Consider the following 17707-nt stretch of genomic DNA (forward strand, 5'->3'; position numbering starts at 1 on the left):
GTTCTCAACACCTCAAGTTAAATAGATAACAACAACAACTTGCAAGTGCCATTCACACAGGGTAATATCTAGGAGTGCTTAACAGTGGTGGAGCACCATGCCGAGCAGGGAGAGGCGACATAGTCACAGTTTGAGGAAGATCTTCATATGCGATATGAAGAAAAGTAAGCAGGCAAGGCACTGAGGAAGGGATTGCTGAAGAGGGTTCCAAAGACATTTCTGATGTTAGAATTTACACTTTTTGTATAATGTTAGAATCATAATAGATGTTGCGAACGGGTTAACTTTTAAGTTAAGCGTGTTGTGGGCAGCTGGACTGAAACTCCCTACACGAACACGAGATAACGGACTGTCTCAAGGACAGTGTGTTTGTGTGTGAGGCACGTACACCCCATGAGGTGTTCATGTGAACCCAGCATGATTTCGACCGGGTGATCTAATATTCGCACCATGATTGGATGAATATTGGTATAAGAGTTCCGATAACTTTGTGTACGGGGCCGTCCCGGGTCGCGGAGACAAGGATACGGGAGATGGAGCCATCCCGGGTCGCGGAGACAAGGATACGGGAGATGGACCGTCCCGGGTTGCGGAGACAAGGCTACGGGAGATGGAAGACTAAGAGCTGGAAACACTAAGACTGAGGATATCAGATGGAAGATTGAAAGCTGTAAGCAAGAAGACTGAAAGCATGAAGAATCAAGCTCGTGTGCTGGAAAGACACAGTGTTGAACTCTTGAACTCGAGATATCTATAGTGGTGTTATTCTGTTATAAGATCTGTTGATTGTACCGGCCTTTGGTCTGACCCATCGGGATATTGCGGAATAACGAACGAATTATAATAAAACAGTCTGATATCTGGTTAGAGGAATTAGCGTTATTTCCTTGCAGATTTGGCTGATTTTATTTTCTAACACTGATAGCACAAGTACTGGGCTGCAGTTACAATTCTATTTTCTACTGGTGTCTTGCTGCTGCTGCTGCTGCTGCTCTAAAACTTGTGTAAATTACTCTTTGCACTGTTCTAGAATCCTACTGATTAACTGTCAGTTTTCCTCAAGAGAAAGATGATTTTGTTGGCTTTCCTTTTGCCAAATTCATCATGATTAGAAGAACAAAACTTCTGGGGATGCACTGTGATCTGAAAGAACTCCCAACACATTTCTTAGGGTGTGACATGGCTTTTGTGAACGCCTCCTGTTAAGCCTGTAAGCCAAAGCTCTAATGGATAGACAGGGTGGTTCTAGCTGGGCAAGAGTGGGAAAGCTTGCCATGGCAGCGCCTTCAATAGCAAGCTATGTAGTTTTAGCTGGTTGTACTCCAGCAGTACCCCAACATATACTATGAGGTCCCCAAGCCTCGACTCTCGTCAACTTGGGCTTAATATTCTCTGGAATTAGGTAAGAGGATGCATGCCTCTAGGGAGAGAGGTCACATGCCATTCCAATAAATCTCTCAGGAATTTCCATGTAAAGGTAGGATGCACAGAACTCTGTTTGGTTTAGATACTCTTAAGCATGGTGATGGGTTTCAGCATGTATCAGACACCTAACTGACTCCCCAAAATCTTTACTATCGTCAAATATACTTTCATTACCCAATTTATAATATAATCCAATATTGTTCATACTGTAGATTTTAAGCTAATATATGATATGCTGTACCACAGCATCATGCTTCTGACATTTTAAGATATGTGCTCTCAGCTTGTTCATCATTTTGGGAAGCCGTAATAATTTATTCCAATATTGATTTTGAAATTTCTACCCTTTACTGCTTTCGTTTTCTCCACTTCAAAGCCAAATATTATTGACACCATTTTATTAAGGACAATATTACAGGATTTAATAATAATCCTTGCATTAGGTATAGTGCTTTATCAGGTCGTCATGACATCTAAAAGCACTTTGCAGGATTTTACTGTGAAGTGCAGTAATTGGTTTTGAGGTGAAAGTGGCAGCCAATTTTCGTACAGCAATGTCCTACAAACAATCATGAAGCAAATGGCCAATTCCATGAAGGGGATTGTTGACTAGGATACCAGAAGACATTTCATATCATGTCCACATTATAAGGTGGTAGTTGGGAATCCATAAAATTCCAACTTGCCTTATAATAGGGAACGATTTAGATCAGCAATAGTCAGTGCTTCTGCATCATGAAGTCACTGATCACATGGTAACATCCTACATACACACAGCAAATCAATTGCACATTATTCTATTTCTCTATGGTGCACATCGTGCTTCAAATCACTTTGTCATGCTTCAAAAACACACATTATGCTTCAAATCCCTTTATTATACAGACACGATTTGAAATGTGCCAATGGGACTCGATGGATTTGAAGGGTGACCAACAGATATGAAACAAGGAAATGAGATTTGAAACATGATGAATGGATTTGAAGAATGACAACATAATTTGAAGGGCAATGATGGAATATGTAACAAGATGACAGGATCTGAAGCATGATGATGGGATCTGAAGGGTGCTGATAGATTTGGATGGTGTAATATCAGAATTTGGGATTTTTAAGTAAAGAAATGTGTGGGTACACAATCCAATCAGGATATAAACAAACCCACATTAATACAAGTCATATAATAAGGTTCTTCCGCACCCTACAATTAGGTCTTATGTCATCATTAGTTTAATTACCTTCTCAGCTTCATCACTACCCTTAGCTTTTGGAGAATCTACCACATAACTACAGTAAAAGCAATCCAAAGATTTGAATTTAAAAACAAAATTAAAACGATATCAACAAGGTAAACCTCATCAAAATGATTTAATTAATTGCCTTAAACTCACAATTAGTTGTATTTTACTAGACATTTAATATAGGTATTTGTACATAGGGGATACGTAGAAGTTTATATTTCTCCACAAATGCATTCCATCCATATTGCAGTTATTTATTACATAGTAATCTAACAAATTACAATTTTATACATCAGTGTGCTTTTCAGAATTGAGCAAAAGTAAGCAACCACATGAAGGATAGTTTATGTATTTCAATTTTAAACAAACCTTGTTCAATTTGCAATTTAAAAATAAGAATTCTTGATTTAATGGATTTGTATTTCCTCCAATTCTGGGTCCTCAGCCCCTCTGACCCATCATACATTATGTCTCTGTCCTCAGAAACCGTCTTCCAAAATCTTTTGCTTCCTCTCTCACTACCTTCAAACATCTCCTAAAAAAATCTTTTTAACCATGCTTTTGGTCAACATTTCCACCTCTACTTTCTCACTATCACAGTTAAGCACTTCAAGATATTTTGTTTTTTTCTACATGAAAGTTGCCATAATGTATTTTGCCACAAGCCAGTACAAAATACTGTACTATATTATGTATATACAATAATAAAATAACAATCCTTGCATATATCACTGATATAGCGTCTTCTAGACGTCTCAAAGCGCTTCACAAAAGATACTGTAAAGTTAATTGATTGTATATTTGTGGGCAAAACACAGCAGTGGCTCACAAACAGTTGTGGATTCAGTGACTACATTTTTTAAAAAAAAGGATTATCATCCCCGGAAAAGCAATTGATTAACTTCCTACTTACTATGAGGTAAACATTTACCCAACATTTCGCCCTGCTGGGAATCGAACCCAGGTTTCTCACTTGCGAGACGAGTGTGTGTGTGTGTGTATATAAACATACACACACACACACAATATATATATAAAATTTATATATTATATAAGTATATATACACACACACATATATATATATATATATATATATATAGAGAGAGAGAAATTATATAAACTCTACAGCCAGTGCAAGTGTTTACGTTCCACACAAGCCTCCACCCATCCTATTTTCCACTCCTCTCCACCGATTTTCCCTGTACTCCTTTTTCTATGTACTTGCTATACTTTTACCTTTCCCTTGGATTTTTTCTTGCACTTGAAGGCGAGCATTTGTCTATTAAGAGGAAACAAACTAAGAAAAATGGGCCTCTTGAAGTACATGACAGTCAATTTTTTTCAATAGATTTAAAATTGCAATCTTATGCATCAACTAAATTGGCGCCATTTTGCACCAAACACTGTTTTTCTGTGGCCATAGCCACAAGTAAGAATGTCAAACCATAATTAGTTACTGAATTCTCAGATCATTCATACATATATGGTGAATACGGCATATACTTAGAACAAATATAGCATTAGAAACATTATTTTCATACAAATAAAGTGTAAAAATCAGGCACATATTTATAAATTGTTTTTAATTTAAAAGGGTGCTTAATAGGCAGTTACACTGAGAATAATAGATATTTGGGGTTGAATGCAAAGGAATAATCTCAACAAGATATTCAAAAATCATTAAAAAAACAAAGATATAGATTTCATAAATCATTTTAATTGAGCCAGAAATCAATTTTACTTTGTCAGCTGCTTTTCAAGTTTGATTTTCAAATGCAGATGACCAGTGCGCTTGGGTAATTGATTTAATTATAATATTTGCATTTGATATAGCATTTTATGTTGTCAAAACATCTCAAAGTGCTTGTCAATGATAAGTTTGAATAGTTCATCAATATTACCTCAATCTCTAGGTATGTTATGTCCTAGAAACACACTGGAATTGATAACGCAACATTCACAAACTAAGCCACTGCACTAAATCATGATTGCAGATTGTGAATTATACTGTAGAATTCATTGTGAATTTAGATTTTTTACAAAATGTATCAATATTTTATTACTTTCCCAAATGTGTATTTTCCTTATGATTAATAATAATTACATTAATTCTCACATTTAATACAGCGCCTTTCACGTCAGCAGGACATTTGAAAATGCTTCACAGAATATACAACAACTTTCACTTATATAGAACCCATCACACAGGATAGTTGTTGAACTCTAATATACATGTTTCTATCATACGCTGTCACAAACACAGTCTATTCCTTCTGGTTGTTTCAGTGTTTTCATCTCAATGCACCCCAGATGCAGTGGGGGAAAAAATATGCATGAATTGAATAATTATGGATAACATCTAGAAACTTTCAGAAGACGATATACTCATTAATGCAGTGTGACTCGTTGAAAGTTATAATACTTTACTCCACATACTTAAATAAACAGTAGTTATTTTCAGATATTGTAGATCTTACAAGATTGCCAAAATACAGCAGCTATCCAACCAAAAGTACCAGTCTTTGTTACCGACAGTTTTAAAAGTGTCTTCCACTGCTTTGTTTCTTGTCCTTCATAAGCAAACTCTCAGCAATTCCCCATTCTCTGGGTGGTATTTCAAGTTCTTCTTTTTTGCTCTGTCTTTTCTATTTTAGCTCCACAAAGTATAAATACACAACCTCCAATTGTGCTTGAAATGAGCCTTCATCAAAATTACTCCTAGTTTGAAAGACTGTCTGGATAGCAACGGGGCTGACTAAGCTGCTGCTTCCTTTTTCCTGCAGATTTCAAAACAGATCATGTTAACTAGAAAATGAAGGCACGATCAAAGAGGAAGGTCTTCAGGCGGGACTTGAAGGGGGCAAGAGAGAGGGTGAAGTAGAGTGATTGCGGGATAGAGTTCCAGAGTGTGGGGGCAGAGATGCTGAATGCCCGACCGCCAATGGTGGGGCAGAAAGTGCAGGGGACCTGAAGCAGGCCGGTGCCTACCGAGCGGAGGGAGCGGACAAATTGATATGGGGTTATGAGGTTGGAGAGGTAGAGGGAGCAAGACCATAAAAGGCCTTGTAGGCAAGAACAAGAGTTTTGTACTCAATGCTCTAAGGAATGGATAGCCAGTGAAGCAGGCAAGAATGGGGGTGATAGGTTCCCGGAGCCTGATGCGAGAGAGGACACGAGCTGCAGAGTTCTGAATAATCTGCAGCTTGTGGAGGGAAGAGTTGGAAAGTCCAGTGAGCAGGCAGTTGGCGTAGTCGGGGCGTAATGAAAGCATGGATCAGGCACCACTGCGGTGAGAGGCAGTGGCGGAGGTAGGCAATGTTGCGGAGGCGTGGAAAATCAGAACGGGTCACAGCACGAATGTGGCGTTTGAAAGATAGCTGAGGGTTAGAATACTGAGGTTTCAGATTGGCTCGGTGAGGTGAAGAGTGCAGCCATGAATGGTGATAGTGTCAGGGTCTGAGGTGAGGAGGCACTGCCGGAGGACTGTGTTAGTGGTGCTGAATTAAGAAGAGGAAAAAACGTGAGGCATTCCTGATTGCTCGCCAGTAACCCCTATTAGAAATTTGCACAATTGATGTCAGGTGAGGTTAGGAGCAGGCTATCTGCAATTGAATAGCCAGCCAACTAATGAACAGCCACTTGGACATACATAGAAACATGCCGATACGTTTCTCCATGTCGGGAACAGAACTTTCTTTCTTGGCGATCGGTACAGAGAGATTACTCCCTCAAACTCTGGAATATTTCTCAGTGGAAAGATTGGGATGTCTTATCAGATGGACTTCAACCACTTTTTTCGTGGTTTGAACAAATCCGTTAAACTCCTCACCTTAATTTGCAAATTTCCACACGTCCTATTTGCAAAAATCCTTTTTTTACAGAATTAATTGCAGTCTCTTTTTTCGCAAATTGGAAAAAAAGTACATACAATTCTTTACGTATGATTAAATAATTTTTTCAGTTGTTGGAAAATTAGAAGGCATTTTGCTCTAGTTAATATAAACCTCCAAATATTGGGCTGAACGCAAAACAGAGAGAGTGAGAGAAACCACCCTATTTCGCATACCTGTTGAATACTTTAAGAAGAAAAATAGATTTTAAAAGAATGAATTTGTTCTATGAATATAATCATGAATTGGTAAACTCTTACCTGTTCAAAATATACTTGCAACCCTTGCTATTATTTTTTTTAAATTTGCTGTCCACATTTCAAATGTCTTCTAAAGATTTTTAAACCCACTGCTCCCTCCCATCTCTCCCAACAGTAACAGGCAAATAAAATCTACATCTTGAAAGTGTTACATCATAAAAAATAAGTAGATTGGTGGATCACTTTTCCGAGGTAATAATTCCTTCAAAATAAATAAAAATAATTTGGTCACTTAATCCCGACTGTTTCTGGGATATTCCATGACTGCTGTGTGCAATTGGCTGCCGTGTTTCACCCACAAGATAGTCAATTCTGTTTTTGTTTCAGATTTCCAGCACCTGTAGTAGTTTGCTTTTTTTAATATACAGTAAATTCACTTTACAGTATATTCTGTAAAGTGCTTTGAGATGTCTTAAACGCTCTGAGATGCTACCCTGCATGGAGGGAGCTATATAAGTGCAAGTTGTTTTTGTTGTATGTCTCAAAGACATGATAAGGTGCTATATCAAATGTAAGGATTATTATACGAACAGGAGTAGGCCATTCAGCCACTCGAGCCTATTCCACCATTCGATAAGATCATGGCTGTTCTGTACCTCAATTCCAATTACCCAACCTTGCCCCATAGATCTCAATACCCTACCTAAAAATATCTATATTGTTACCAGAATATCAGTCTCAGCAAGAAATCAATGCCTTCAGAAGCAAATTAGCTGAGAAATTGGCGTGATGAAACAGAAGTCTGGACCATTATGTGCAGCTTTGGTGAGTAATTATGGGATGGACTATGTAGCATGTAGAATGGAATATCCAGTACTCAAGAGAAGAGACAAAAGAAGAGTAAATGAGATGTAGAGTAAGAACTTCATAATAAAACTGCAACAGATGGCTGCTTCCCCAGAAAACACATTTTCATTTATTTTAAAGCACTAATTTTACAATTCTGGATAAATTCCTAACCAGCTGCCACAGAATGAATTTTCCTAATCCTTCTATTGTAATACATAATAGTTATACTCCTGCAATAAAATGTCCATCCCCCAGTTATTGTTTCAAGCACAGTGCTAAACTAAAGAATAACTGCAAAAATGCAAATGCTCTTGGACTTATGATAATTTACTGATGGGGAATGCTTTGTAAGTTAAAAAAATCATTGAAGAGTGTACTGGTCTTCATTTCTACATTTAAGGATTTTGCCAATTGACAATACATAGACATTTTGCAATGAATTCAATATCTAATATGTATTTATAATTCCTACAATGATTACAAATTCTAACTGCTTACTTGACTGACCCATTTGAAAAAATATTTTCTTGGTATCCCAGAATGGAAATTCTACAGATCGTTGATGGATATACTTAAGGCAGCAAATTAATAGTTTTATTATTGAATGGGAAAAGAGACATTTTGTTTTTAAATACTTATTCAAGATTAAAAACCATTCAAGGCTAAATAATTTACTAATGAAAAGGCTGTCAGAAATTGTCTCTTTTTCCCCCACGAGTGGAGCAACCTCTCACTACGGATTATATTTACACAACAAGACTACAATATTCCATCACTGGATAGATGCAGGCTTTGTAGAACCTCACCCTGAAGTATAGTATTCCACAGAAAATTTGATCATCTTTCTCTGTAATCATCCTTATAACTTTTAATCGGGTTTTAGTTTAAATGAACTAATTGAATATTTGGTTAAGAGCAGGAGTGTAGAAATTAAAATAATGAACTAATAATATTATAAGTGTAGAGCATTGGTAACAAGGTTTGCATATATAACATTACAATTCAAAATGCCTTTCACAAATTTCTTGTAGTGAAGCTTGCATGGAGTCCATATAACACATGGCTTTTCAGCAATGCAGCCTCTCAAAACCAACTGCAAGTCCTCTAAGGTGACGAGCTCACATACGTTATTGCTACACACCCTTATGGAAAACAGAAGTATTCCAAGTCAGTGCAAAGTTTACAAAAGACAATTAGAGATAAGCCCAGAGCAAAAAAAGTACAATTAATAGTCTTAATCATAAAAGTTGGAAGGATCACAGGTTTCTCAAATTGTTTTTTAGAATTAAAACCAATCTACCACTTTGCTCAGTCAATTGATTTTATTGGGTAAACTATTGGACCACTAAATTCTTGAAGAACTTGAAGCAAATATGAATCAGGCTTCCCTCTCTGAATCACTGTATCAGTGAAAATCCATTTAATTGTCCAGTGAAAACAACTACTATTAGCTTTTACAAGATTATCATGAAAAGTATCAAGTGCTATTGCAAACATTGCAACCTGTGTACTTGTGTTTGTGGATAGTAGTGTCTAGATTCTTGAAGTTTATGTAGTTTTTTTTGAAAAAAAATGATACCTTAGTTATCAGTGGATTAAGAAGCATTTTAAAAATAACACAAAGAAGCAAGTGCATAAATACATTTCACCTAATAACATGTAACTTTCCCTAAAATTGCCTACTCCAAATTTTGAAAACAATTGCTACAGCTGAATGAAAAATGAGTTCCACACAAACATGATTTGCATCACAAGCCAAGGTTAGGGCATGCACAAAAGATTAGTTGCAATAGCTTCAAACAGATCTACTCTGAAGGGCGTTTCATACTACTTGTTTAGAAGACATTGAGATCAACAATCTTCTATTTTACAAATAAACTATGTTTAGTTTCATTTTCATATTGGCTGTTGAAGTATGTTCCATTACTTTTAGGGTTAGTTCTACAAAGTATCCAGTCAATTACTGAAACAATGTTTAAATATATAAAATGCTACAGTTCCCTGTTAGATACATGCATTGGATATTCATCACATCATTGGTTTATATTCAACTGGACTCTGGTATTATTTGGAATAGTCAAACAAGCAATGACTTTTTTTTTAAAAAACTAAACAATTAACCCTTGTGTTCATGAGCGGAAGAGTAGGGTTAGATTTGAAATTTAAACAGTGCCAGGGAGTGGATACATTTTTGGATAAGGACCTTGAAATCTATCCATGGGAGCCAGCTTGTGAACGGTGGAGTTGGTGAGACCAGCAAGGTACATTGGAAAAAGTCTAAGCAGGATATGCTGAAGGCACGAATGAATGTTTCAGTGGCATTGAGATTAATTAGAAATGAAGTAAATGCTATGCTGGCACATGCAATAGTTAATTTGCACCAAGGTACATCCTACAAACTTTAGGCGTGAACATCCAACTTACATTTTTATGACACGACAAGTTATTGCAGCATATTATGCTACATTTTCTCAAATGCTCTTACAAAGAAACCTCTGAAAATGGAGGTGAAAACGCATTATTTCAACAGCATAAATGATGTCAAGCATTGGAACAAGTGCATTGGGACATAGAATGCCTCCTCCAAGGAACTGATTTTGTATGTCTTATTTATCTTTTCTCATTAAGGAAAGTTCTCACCTATCCTTTACATCACCTGACATAAACAAATCAAGACCCGACATTTTCCATTTGGGGAATTACAGAAGTGAACACTCATCCTATCCCTTCAGAGTACAGCACATTATTCATAGAATTATACAGTACAGAAGGAGGCCATTCAGCCCATTGTGTCTGTGTCAGCTCTTTGAAAAGAGCTATCCAATACAATCCCACTCCCCCGCTCTCTTCCCATAGCCCTGCAAACTTGTCCTCCCCATATAATTATCTAAATAATTATTATTATTAGTTGCAAAATGAGTTGTTATTGCAGCACATTTTGTAACTGTTGCATGAGTCTGAAAATGGGATTGAAAAGACACTCATCAAGAAAACAGCATGATAAACGATAACTCGAGAAAAGCATCTGAGGGCATAGTGTGTGTCCTCCAAGGAACCGAATGCTCATCACTCTGACTCATGGGAACTCAGCTCAAACAATTTGATTTTGACACATTTTAATTAAACTTCATAGGCCAAATCAAAGCATTCTTGTTTCAAATGCTACCAAGTCATTTATTTTTTATACTTTTAAGCAGTCTATTCTTGTCAAATGATTGCGGTCAGTCTATTGCTGTCAAATCACAACTAATGTTTGCAAGATTTACCATTGATTTCATCTGAAATTGTTCTTGCTGATGATAATGCAGTATATAAGTTCACTGAAACGTTAATGACATTGGAATCATTTAGACTCTCAGCTGAAGAGACGTTATAACCATTAGCACTAAGATGCTAATAGCCAAATTGGTAGACAAATACTAGGATGTGATTTTGTTAATAGCAGTTGAATTAATTTTTACTGACCCATTTTTAGTCTTTGAAAGACTTGTCAGGTGGCATGTTTAAATAGAATAATTATATTAAAGACCATCGATGCTGTATTTCACAAATGCAGGAAATATGAAGAGCAGCATTTTTGCTGATCTGGGCATTTTCCCAAGATAATCGCATGATGTGTGCGTTGTTGCTACAGCAACTAATCAGAGTCATTCTTTTCAACTGGTAGCATTAAATGACACAACAAAAGAAGCCTTTAACTCCAAGTACTAAATGGAAGCTGGTTTCCAAAACAAACAGCATTTTAACTAAAGGAACAAGTAGTACATATATGCATAGCTGAGATTTGTACATTGCTGCTTTATTTACAGCATTGTTTAATCTGACCAATAATCTTTTCCTAGTCACTATATTCATTTATTTTTCATCCTTAAAGGTAAATATTAGAATTGCAAAACCTGTGGACTGCTACTTTAAACATTAACCATTAGGAGATCCTCAATTTTTCATCAAATTAAAAGGGAGTACCAGTTGCTATGAAATTTCAAATATATATTGTACAGTCCAATATTTTCTAAGAAGCCATAAAGGAGGATCAATCTATATGCTTTTTCTAAAGACAAATCATTTCAGGACTACATTACTCATAATTATAAAAATATTTTACAGTACTTATAATTAAAAAAATGCAAATATGTTGCAGTCCAGAAATGCTCCATATTAAACCATAAAGCTTTTATTTAAATCTATTGCTATTAATCATAAGTAGATCTTGAATATCTAGAAATAATTATATATGCCATGGTTCTTGAAATACACTATGTTCCTGGTGATCGACTGCAATGGTTAAGTTGTTAAATTTAAAATCAATAATTCAGTAACTTATTCTGTACCCACACCAAATTATAACAGCATAGTATATTATATAATATACTTTTTTAAAAAATCTTTCTCCTTTTTATAAAAGATAACTTTGTATTGTTTTAATACATTTGGGAATATCATTGCATCAGTGAATCAAATCAATTATAATTGTATTAAACACTGCAATTCCTCGTGTTAAAGCATAAAATCATGCTTCATAGCATCGACAAAAACTGGCTCTTAACCCTTTAACACTATGCTGAGTATGACTCTGACAATCATTTGGTCTAGTTTGTGTTTCCAATAGAGACGGCATTTTGGTTCAGCTTGTCATTCAGTCATTCGGGAAGCTATACCTTTGGCTCTCTTTCTTTCTCTCCCTTTATAAGTAATAATGTAGGTATATTCTAGTATAAACAAAGACATAAAAACATATTAATTTGGCCTGGCAAGCTCCAACGGCTCTGATGGAATTATCCATGTCCATTTAACACAAAATGAAACTATACTGTACTTGGAAACCTACACCCATTTCTTTTTGAATGATCAATTTTAGAAACAAATCAATGTATATGAAACCGAACATTTTGTTCTTGTTTATATAAAACAATGTTTATATACATTGTTCATATAAAAACTATTTTCTGAAAAGGGAAAACAATCTCGAAACATCCGTATTTGAAATTACATTTGATGACTGACTGCATTGCTCCATGTTTTAATTATTATCCCACTGCTTTTAATGCCTGAAGCGAAGCACGGATGATGGATTTGCCCAGCACAAAACCAAAATGATGCTTTTTTTAAAAAATAACACTGCTTTACAAGCCTACAACAAACCACGACCATTCATTCATAATAACCCTCCCCCAAGTCTTGATTATGTCAGAATACATTTTTTGTGTGTGTTTTTTTTAAAAAAAGACACCCCAAATGATATATATTCATTGACACTTTCATTGAGACACCACTAATATTTAAACTAGAACGAGATGAAAGGACTGGGTGAATTGGTGTGTGTGTGGGGGAGGGTGGATGATGGTGTGGGGAGCAGATGGTGGGTTGGGGGATGATGGTGTAGGGGGCCAGGTGGTGGGATGGGTTGGGGGAATGGTAGTATGGGGGGCAAATGGTTGGGTGGGTTGGGGGGCAGATGGTTGGGTGGGATAGGTTGGGGGCAGATGGTGTGGTGGGATGGGTTGGGGGGGATGGTGGTGGTGGATGGTGGTGGGATGGGTTGGGGGGGGATGCTGGTGGGATGGGTTGGGGGGATGGTGGTGGGATGGGTTGGGGGGGATGGTGGTGGGGTGGGTTGGGGGCGATGGTGGTGGGGTGGGTTGGGGGGGATGGTGGTGGTGGTGGGGTGGTATGTTGGGGGGGGATGGTGGTCGGATGGGGGAAATGGTGGTGGGGCATGGTGGGGGATGGGGGGAATGGTGGTGGGATGGGGGGGTGATGGTGGTGGTGGGGTGGTGTGTTGGGGGTGTGATGGTGGTGGGGTGGTGTGTTGGGGGGGTGATGGTGGTGGTGGGGGGGTGGATGGTGGTGGGGTGGGGGGTGGATGGTGGTGGGGTGGGGGGTGGATGGTGGTGGGGTGATGGTGGTGTGTTGGGGGGGTGATGGTGGTGGTGGGGTGGGGGGGTGATGGTGGTGGTGGGGTGGTGTGTTGGGGGGGTGATGGTGGTGGTGTGGTGGGGGGGTGATGGTGGTGGCGTGTTGGGGGGGTGATGGTGGTGGTGGGGTGGTGTGTTGGGGGGGGGGGATGGTGGTGGGATGATGGGTTGGGGTGAGGGGGTGAGATGAGATGAGCGGGTGGGGAACAGGAACTATTAACTTAATGGTGTAAAACTGTCACATGCCATCCCTGACCGCGGGGGTAACACTACCTGATAATATCATCGTTGTGACCCAGGAAAAATTTCTGCGTGTGCTCCCTGGTGTTGTACACAACTCCCACTCCGGCCACGAAGTAGACCACCTCCTTGGCAACGGTGTAGTAGAGATTATTCCGGCACTGGTGACCTCGGTAACCGTAAACCCACTCTAACCGCAGTTGGCATTTCGGTGCAGTTCTATCAGCCATTTCCTTTCGTGGTTCGGTGTGTTTCTTGTCCTGGGTTCTCTCTCTCGCCGTCTCTGCTCTTCTCTTCTCTCTCCGCCCCACACCAGACTGCTCCCCCGGCAGTAGTAGTAGTAGTAGTAATAATAATAATAATAAGGAGAGGTGGAGGAGGGGGGAATAAAAAAAAATGGCTTCTTCTATTCTAAATGCCTCCTCGCCACAGAGAGAGAGAAAAAACAATAAAAATTAGAAATTTTTTTTTAAAAAAAACCCCCGTCAAATGAAAACTACCTTCCACAACGGCATAACGTCGCCCGCCGTTCATTTACCGGCGGGGGGGGGACGGGGGGGACGGGGGACGACGACAAACACACGAGCCACACGGACCGGCGGGCGAGAAGTGCCGTTGCACGAGCTCGTTACCAGGTGGGAAGCAGCGCTTAGTAACGACGCCATGGCGGCCGGGGCGGGGCGGGCGGTGACGTAGATGAGAGGGGCGGGGCGGAGGAGGGGGGCGGGGCGGAGGAGGGGGGCTATTTGCTGGTGGGGGTCAATTGGACACGCACGTGACGTAATACGTACGCCACCCGGCTGCAGACCCTCGTCACCACGCTGGGCTGGACTGAGGAGCAATAATGCTGCCTGTCCAGCACCAGGGGACCAATATGTGGTGCAGCAGGTTACCAAGACCGGGAGGGAGGGGGTTGCAATGGAGCGCACGCAGCACCTGACGTCTATAAAAATAATAGTAATAATAATAATAATAATCCTTGCATTTGATATCGCGCTTTTCACGTCGGGAGGACGTCCCAAAGCGCTTCACAGAACACACTGTAAAGTGAATTGACTGTATATTTTTTGTGGGCGAACGCGGCAGCCAATTGCGCACAGCAATGTCCCACAAACAGTCGTAGATTGAAAATGACCAATTTATCATTGTTTTTGGTTTTGGAGGGATTATTATTAGGCTCTGTGTGGAGTAAGGAAACTTGCCCAAGGTTTCGCCCTCTGCCTGGAATTGAACTCAGGTCTCTCGCTTGCAAAGCGAGTGCTCTAACCACTGAGCTACAGGACTCCACAAATAATAGTGGATTAATAGTAATCATAATAATAATCCTCCCGTCTGATGCAGTAGCACCTTATCACGTCTTCAAATACGACGTCTCAAACCGCTTGACAGAATATACTGTAAAGTGAATGGACTGCCTTACCTGTGGGCAGATTGCCCACAGCAGCCAATTGCCCGCAGCGGCGTCCCACACACAGCCGTGGATTGAAGTGACCGATTTGTTTTCTTGCTCTCTTCGGGGATTATTTTCAGGCATGTGGCGTAAGGAAACTTGCCCAACGTTTTGCCCTATCGGGAATCGAACCCGGGTCACTCGTTTGCGAGGCGAGTGCTCTAACCACTAAGTACGGGACTGCTAATGCGCGAGCCAATAATTCTTGCTTTTGATATAGCGCTTCATCACATCGTTGAGACATATCAAAGTGCCTCACAGAATATATTGTGAATATATTGTGCTTCACAGAATATAAAGTGAATTGACTATATTTTCTGGGCAAAATGGGGCAGTCAATTGCTCACTGCAGTGTCCCACAAACAGTCATGGATTGAGTGACTACATTTATTTTATTATATTTGGTGGAGAGATTAAAGCGCTCTGAGACGCCATCGGCATGGAGGGCTCTATATAAATCCAAGTTGTTGCTGTTGTTGTATTACCCCCAGAAAGCAAACCGCCAATTGACTAATAATCGATTTCCTACTTACTGGTAGGTAACTGGAGGCATGTTTTTTTTAAAAAAGAAATTCAGTTTTAAAAAAAATCCTAAAGGGAATGAGGAATGAGTGAGTTAGGGCTCCGGTCTTAGATGCCTTGTTTCTTCCCTGTTTGAAACTCTTGATTAGTTTGTGTGTGTGTAAGTACTGCACTGTGTAAAAGTGTTCTCACGTTGAACTCTGCCATTAGTGTACTCCTCAATTTTTTTTTGCATCCCATCACAGAAAGCAGTAATTTCCCCTCATTCACACACACACATCCGTGGAGATAATAATAATATAATAATGCTTGCATTTGATATAGCGCTTTTCACGTTTTCTAGACGACTCAAAGCGCTTCACAGAATATATTGTAAAGTGAGTTGACTGTATGTTTGTGGGAGAAACGCTGCAGCCAATTGCGCACTGCAGTGTCCCACAAACAGTCGTGGATTGAAGTGATCAATTTATTAATGTTTTTTTTCTTGAGGGATTATTATCAGGTGTGTGGAGTAAGGAAACTTTGCCCAAGGTTTCGCTCTGCCGGGAATCAAACCCAGGTCTCTTGTTTGTGAGTCGAATGCTCTAACTTCACGAGTCCTGTAGCTAAATTCTTAAAGCTGCCACTTTGGCAGTGGAAAGACATCATTATGGAAACAGGTACCCTGCTCAATCACACCTCCTCATTAAGTGACAATAATGCTGCTTGATCTTTATAAAGCTGATAAGAGCTTACGAACCGGTTAAAGTATCAAAAGGTATGTGGAGTAAAGAGAATGGGGGAAAGCGAGAGAAAGCAAAATTAATTTGTAATAGACATGGAGCCAGTCACTGACATTTCCCACAAGTATTCTCAGTGTCCAGTATAAGAATAATAAATGATAATTGCATTTGATATCACTCCTTATATCGTCAAATTGTATCAAAGTTGCTTTACAGGATTTTACTGTATAGCGTAGTGTCTTTGTATTTGTAGGCAAATGTGACAGGAGACTTGCACAGAGTGATATTCCACAAACAGTTATGAAATGAATGACCAATTTTATCTAAACATTTACATGATAGATATGAAAGAAATGGGACCTAGCTCCACAGCATGCACAAAAGGCAAGCGGCATATCTATTCCACATGTTGATTGGTACAGAGATACACAATTCAGCTGCAGGATACAGTAATACAAAAGAAGCAACTAGGCCAAATGCACAAATACAAGCAGATCAGAGATATCAATTGACTCAGTACAAGTGCTTCTAAAAAAACTGCAGCCGTACACTCTTACAAGAAACTTCTTCTCCACTAAGTTTTCCCAATGGCGGGCACCTTGTCCCATGAGTGGATCACCTGGCCCCCTCCGTTGCCTCGTTCAAGGCTTGTCTCAAGACCTTTGATTGTGCCTTTGGTCATTCTCTCACCCTCACCTCCCCTTGATCCCAACCCCCAGCTCGGGTGCAATCTCTTGATTGTCCAGTGCCTTGGGACGTAAAAGGCGCAATATAAATGCAATTTGTTGTGATTGGTAGGCGTTCTTTTTCAGTTTTACTCGACTCATTTTCCTATTCTCCTTCCTACTCAGCGGGGAATTGATTCATCATCTGCACTTGGCACCTCCATACTGATAGTGAACTCTCTCCAGATCACTCACCCTCCCAAGTTGAAGAAGGATGGTGGAGGTTGTAACGACTTAAAAGTACAAAATAACAAGATTTAAAAAATGAACATCTCATGCATTTTATATTTCTTCCAATTGAATAGTCATTGTACTTTTTTTGGTGATAGATTTAATACTTTAATAATTAATGTTCATGTCTTAGAGCAATGAGCCAACTGCATAATGCATATTGCTCATGAAAATGAAAGAACACTTGATTATCTAAGGTAATGCAAGCTTGTTCTGAATAATGAGCAACTACTATGGTGCTAAAAATGTGGTATTCACTCCAAAGGATTGTAAATAGCAACTCCAAATCACATCTA

General features: G+C 39.2%; 1 protein-coding gene across 2 annotated transcripts in view; it reads right to left on the bottom strand.

Annotated features, from left to right (window-relative positions):
* LOC103177976 (EMAP like 6) overlaps positions 1-14224 on the bottom strand; it is a 90579-nt gene extending 76355 nt beyond the window's left edge. Inside the window, exon 1 of one of the 2 annotated variants that reach the window (XM_007892413.2) lies at positions 13795-14224. In XM_007892413.2, coding sequence (XP_007890604.2) covers positions 13795-13991 — 197 coding nt within the window. In that variant the 5' untranslated portion in view covers positions 13992-14224. The remainder of the gene's footprint in view (positions 1-13794) is intronic. The other variant, XM_007892414.2, reaches the window with a different exon arrangement.
* Positions 14225-17707: the final 3483 nt, after the last annotated feature.

Source organism: Callorhinchus milii, unplaced genomic scaffold (assembly GCF_018977255.1).
Source record: "Callorhinchus milii isolate IMCB2004 unplaced genomic scaffold, IMCB_Cmil_1.0 Scaffold3, whole genome shotgun sequence".
Classification (NCBI taxonomy): Eukaryota; Metazoa; Chordata; class Chondrichthyes; order Chimaeriformes; family Callorhinchidae; genus Callorhinchus; species Callorhinchus milii.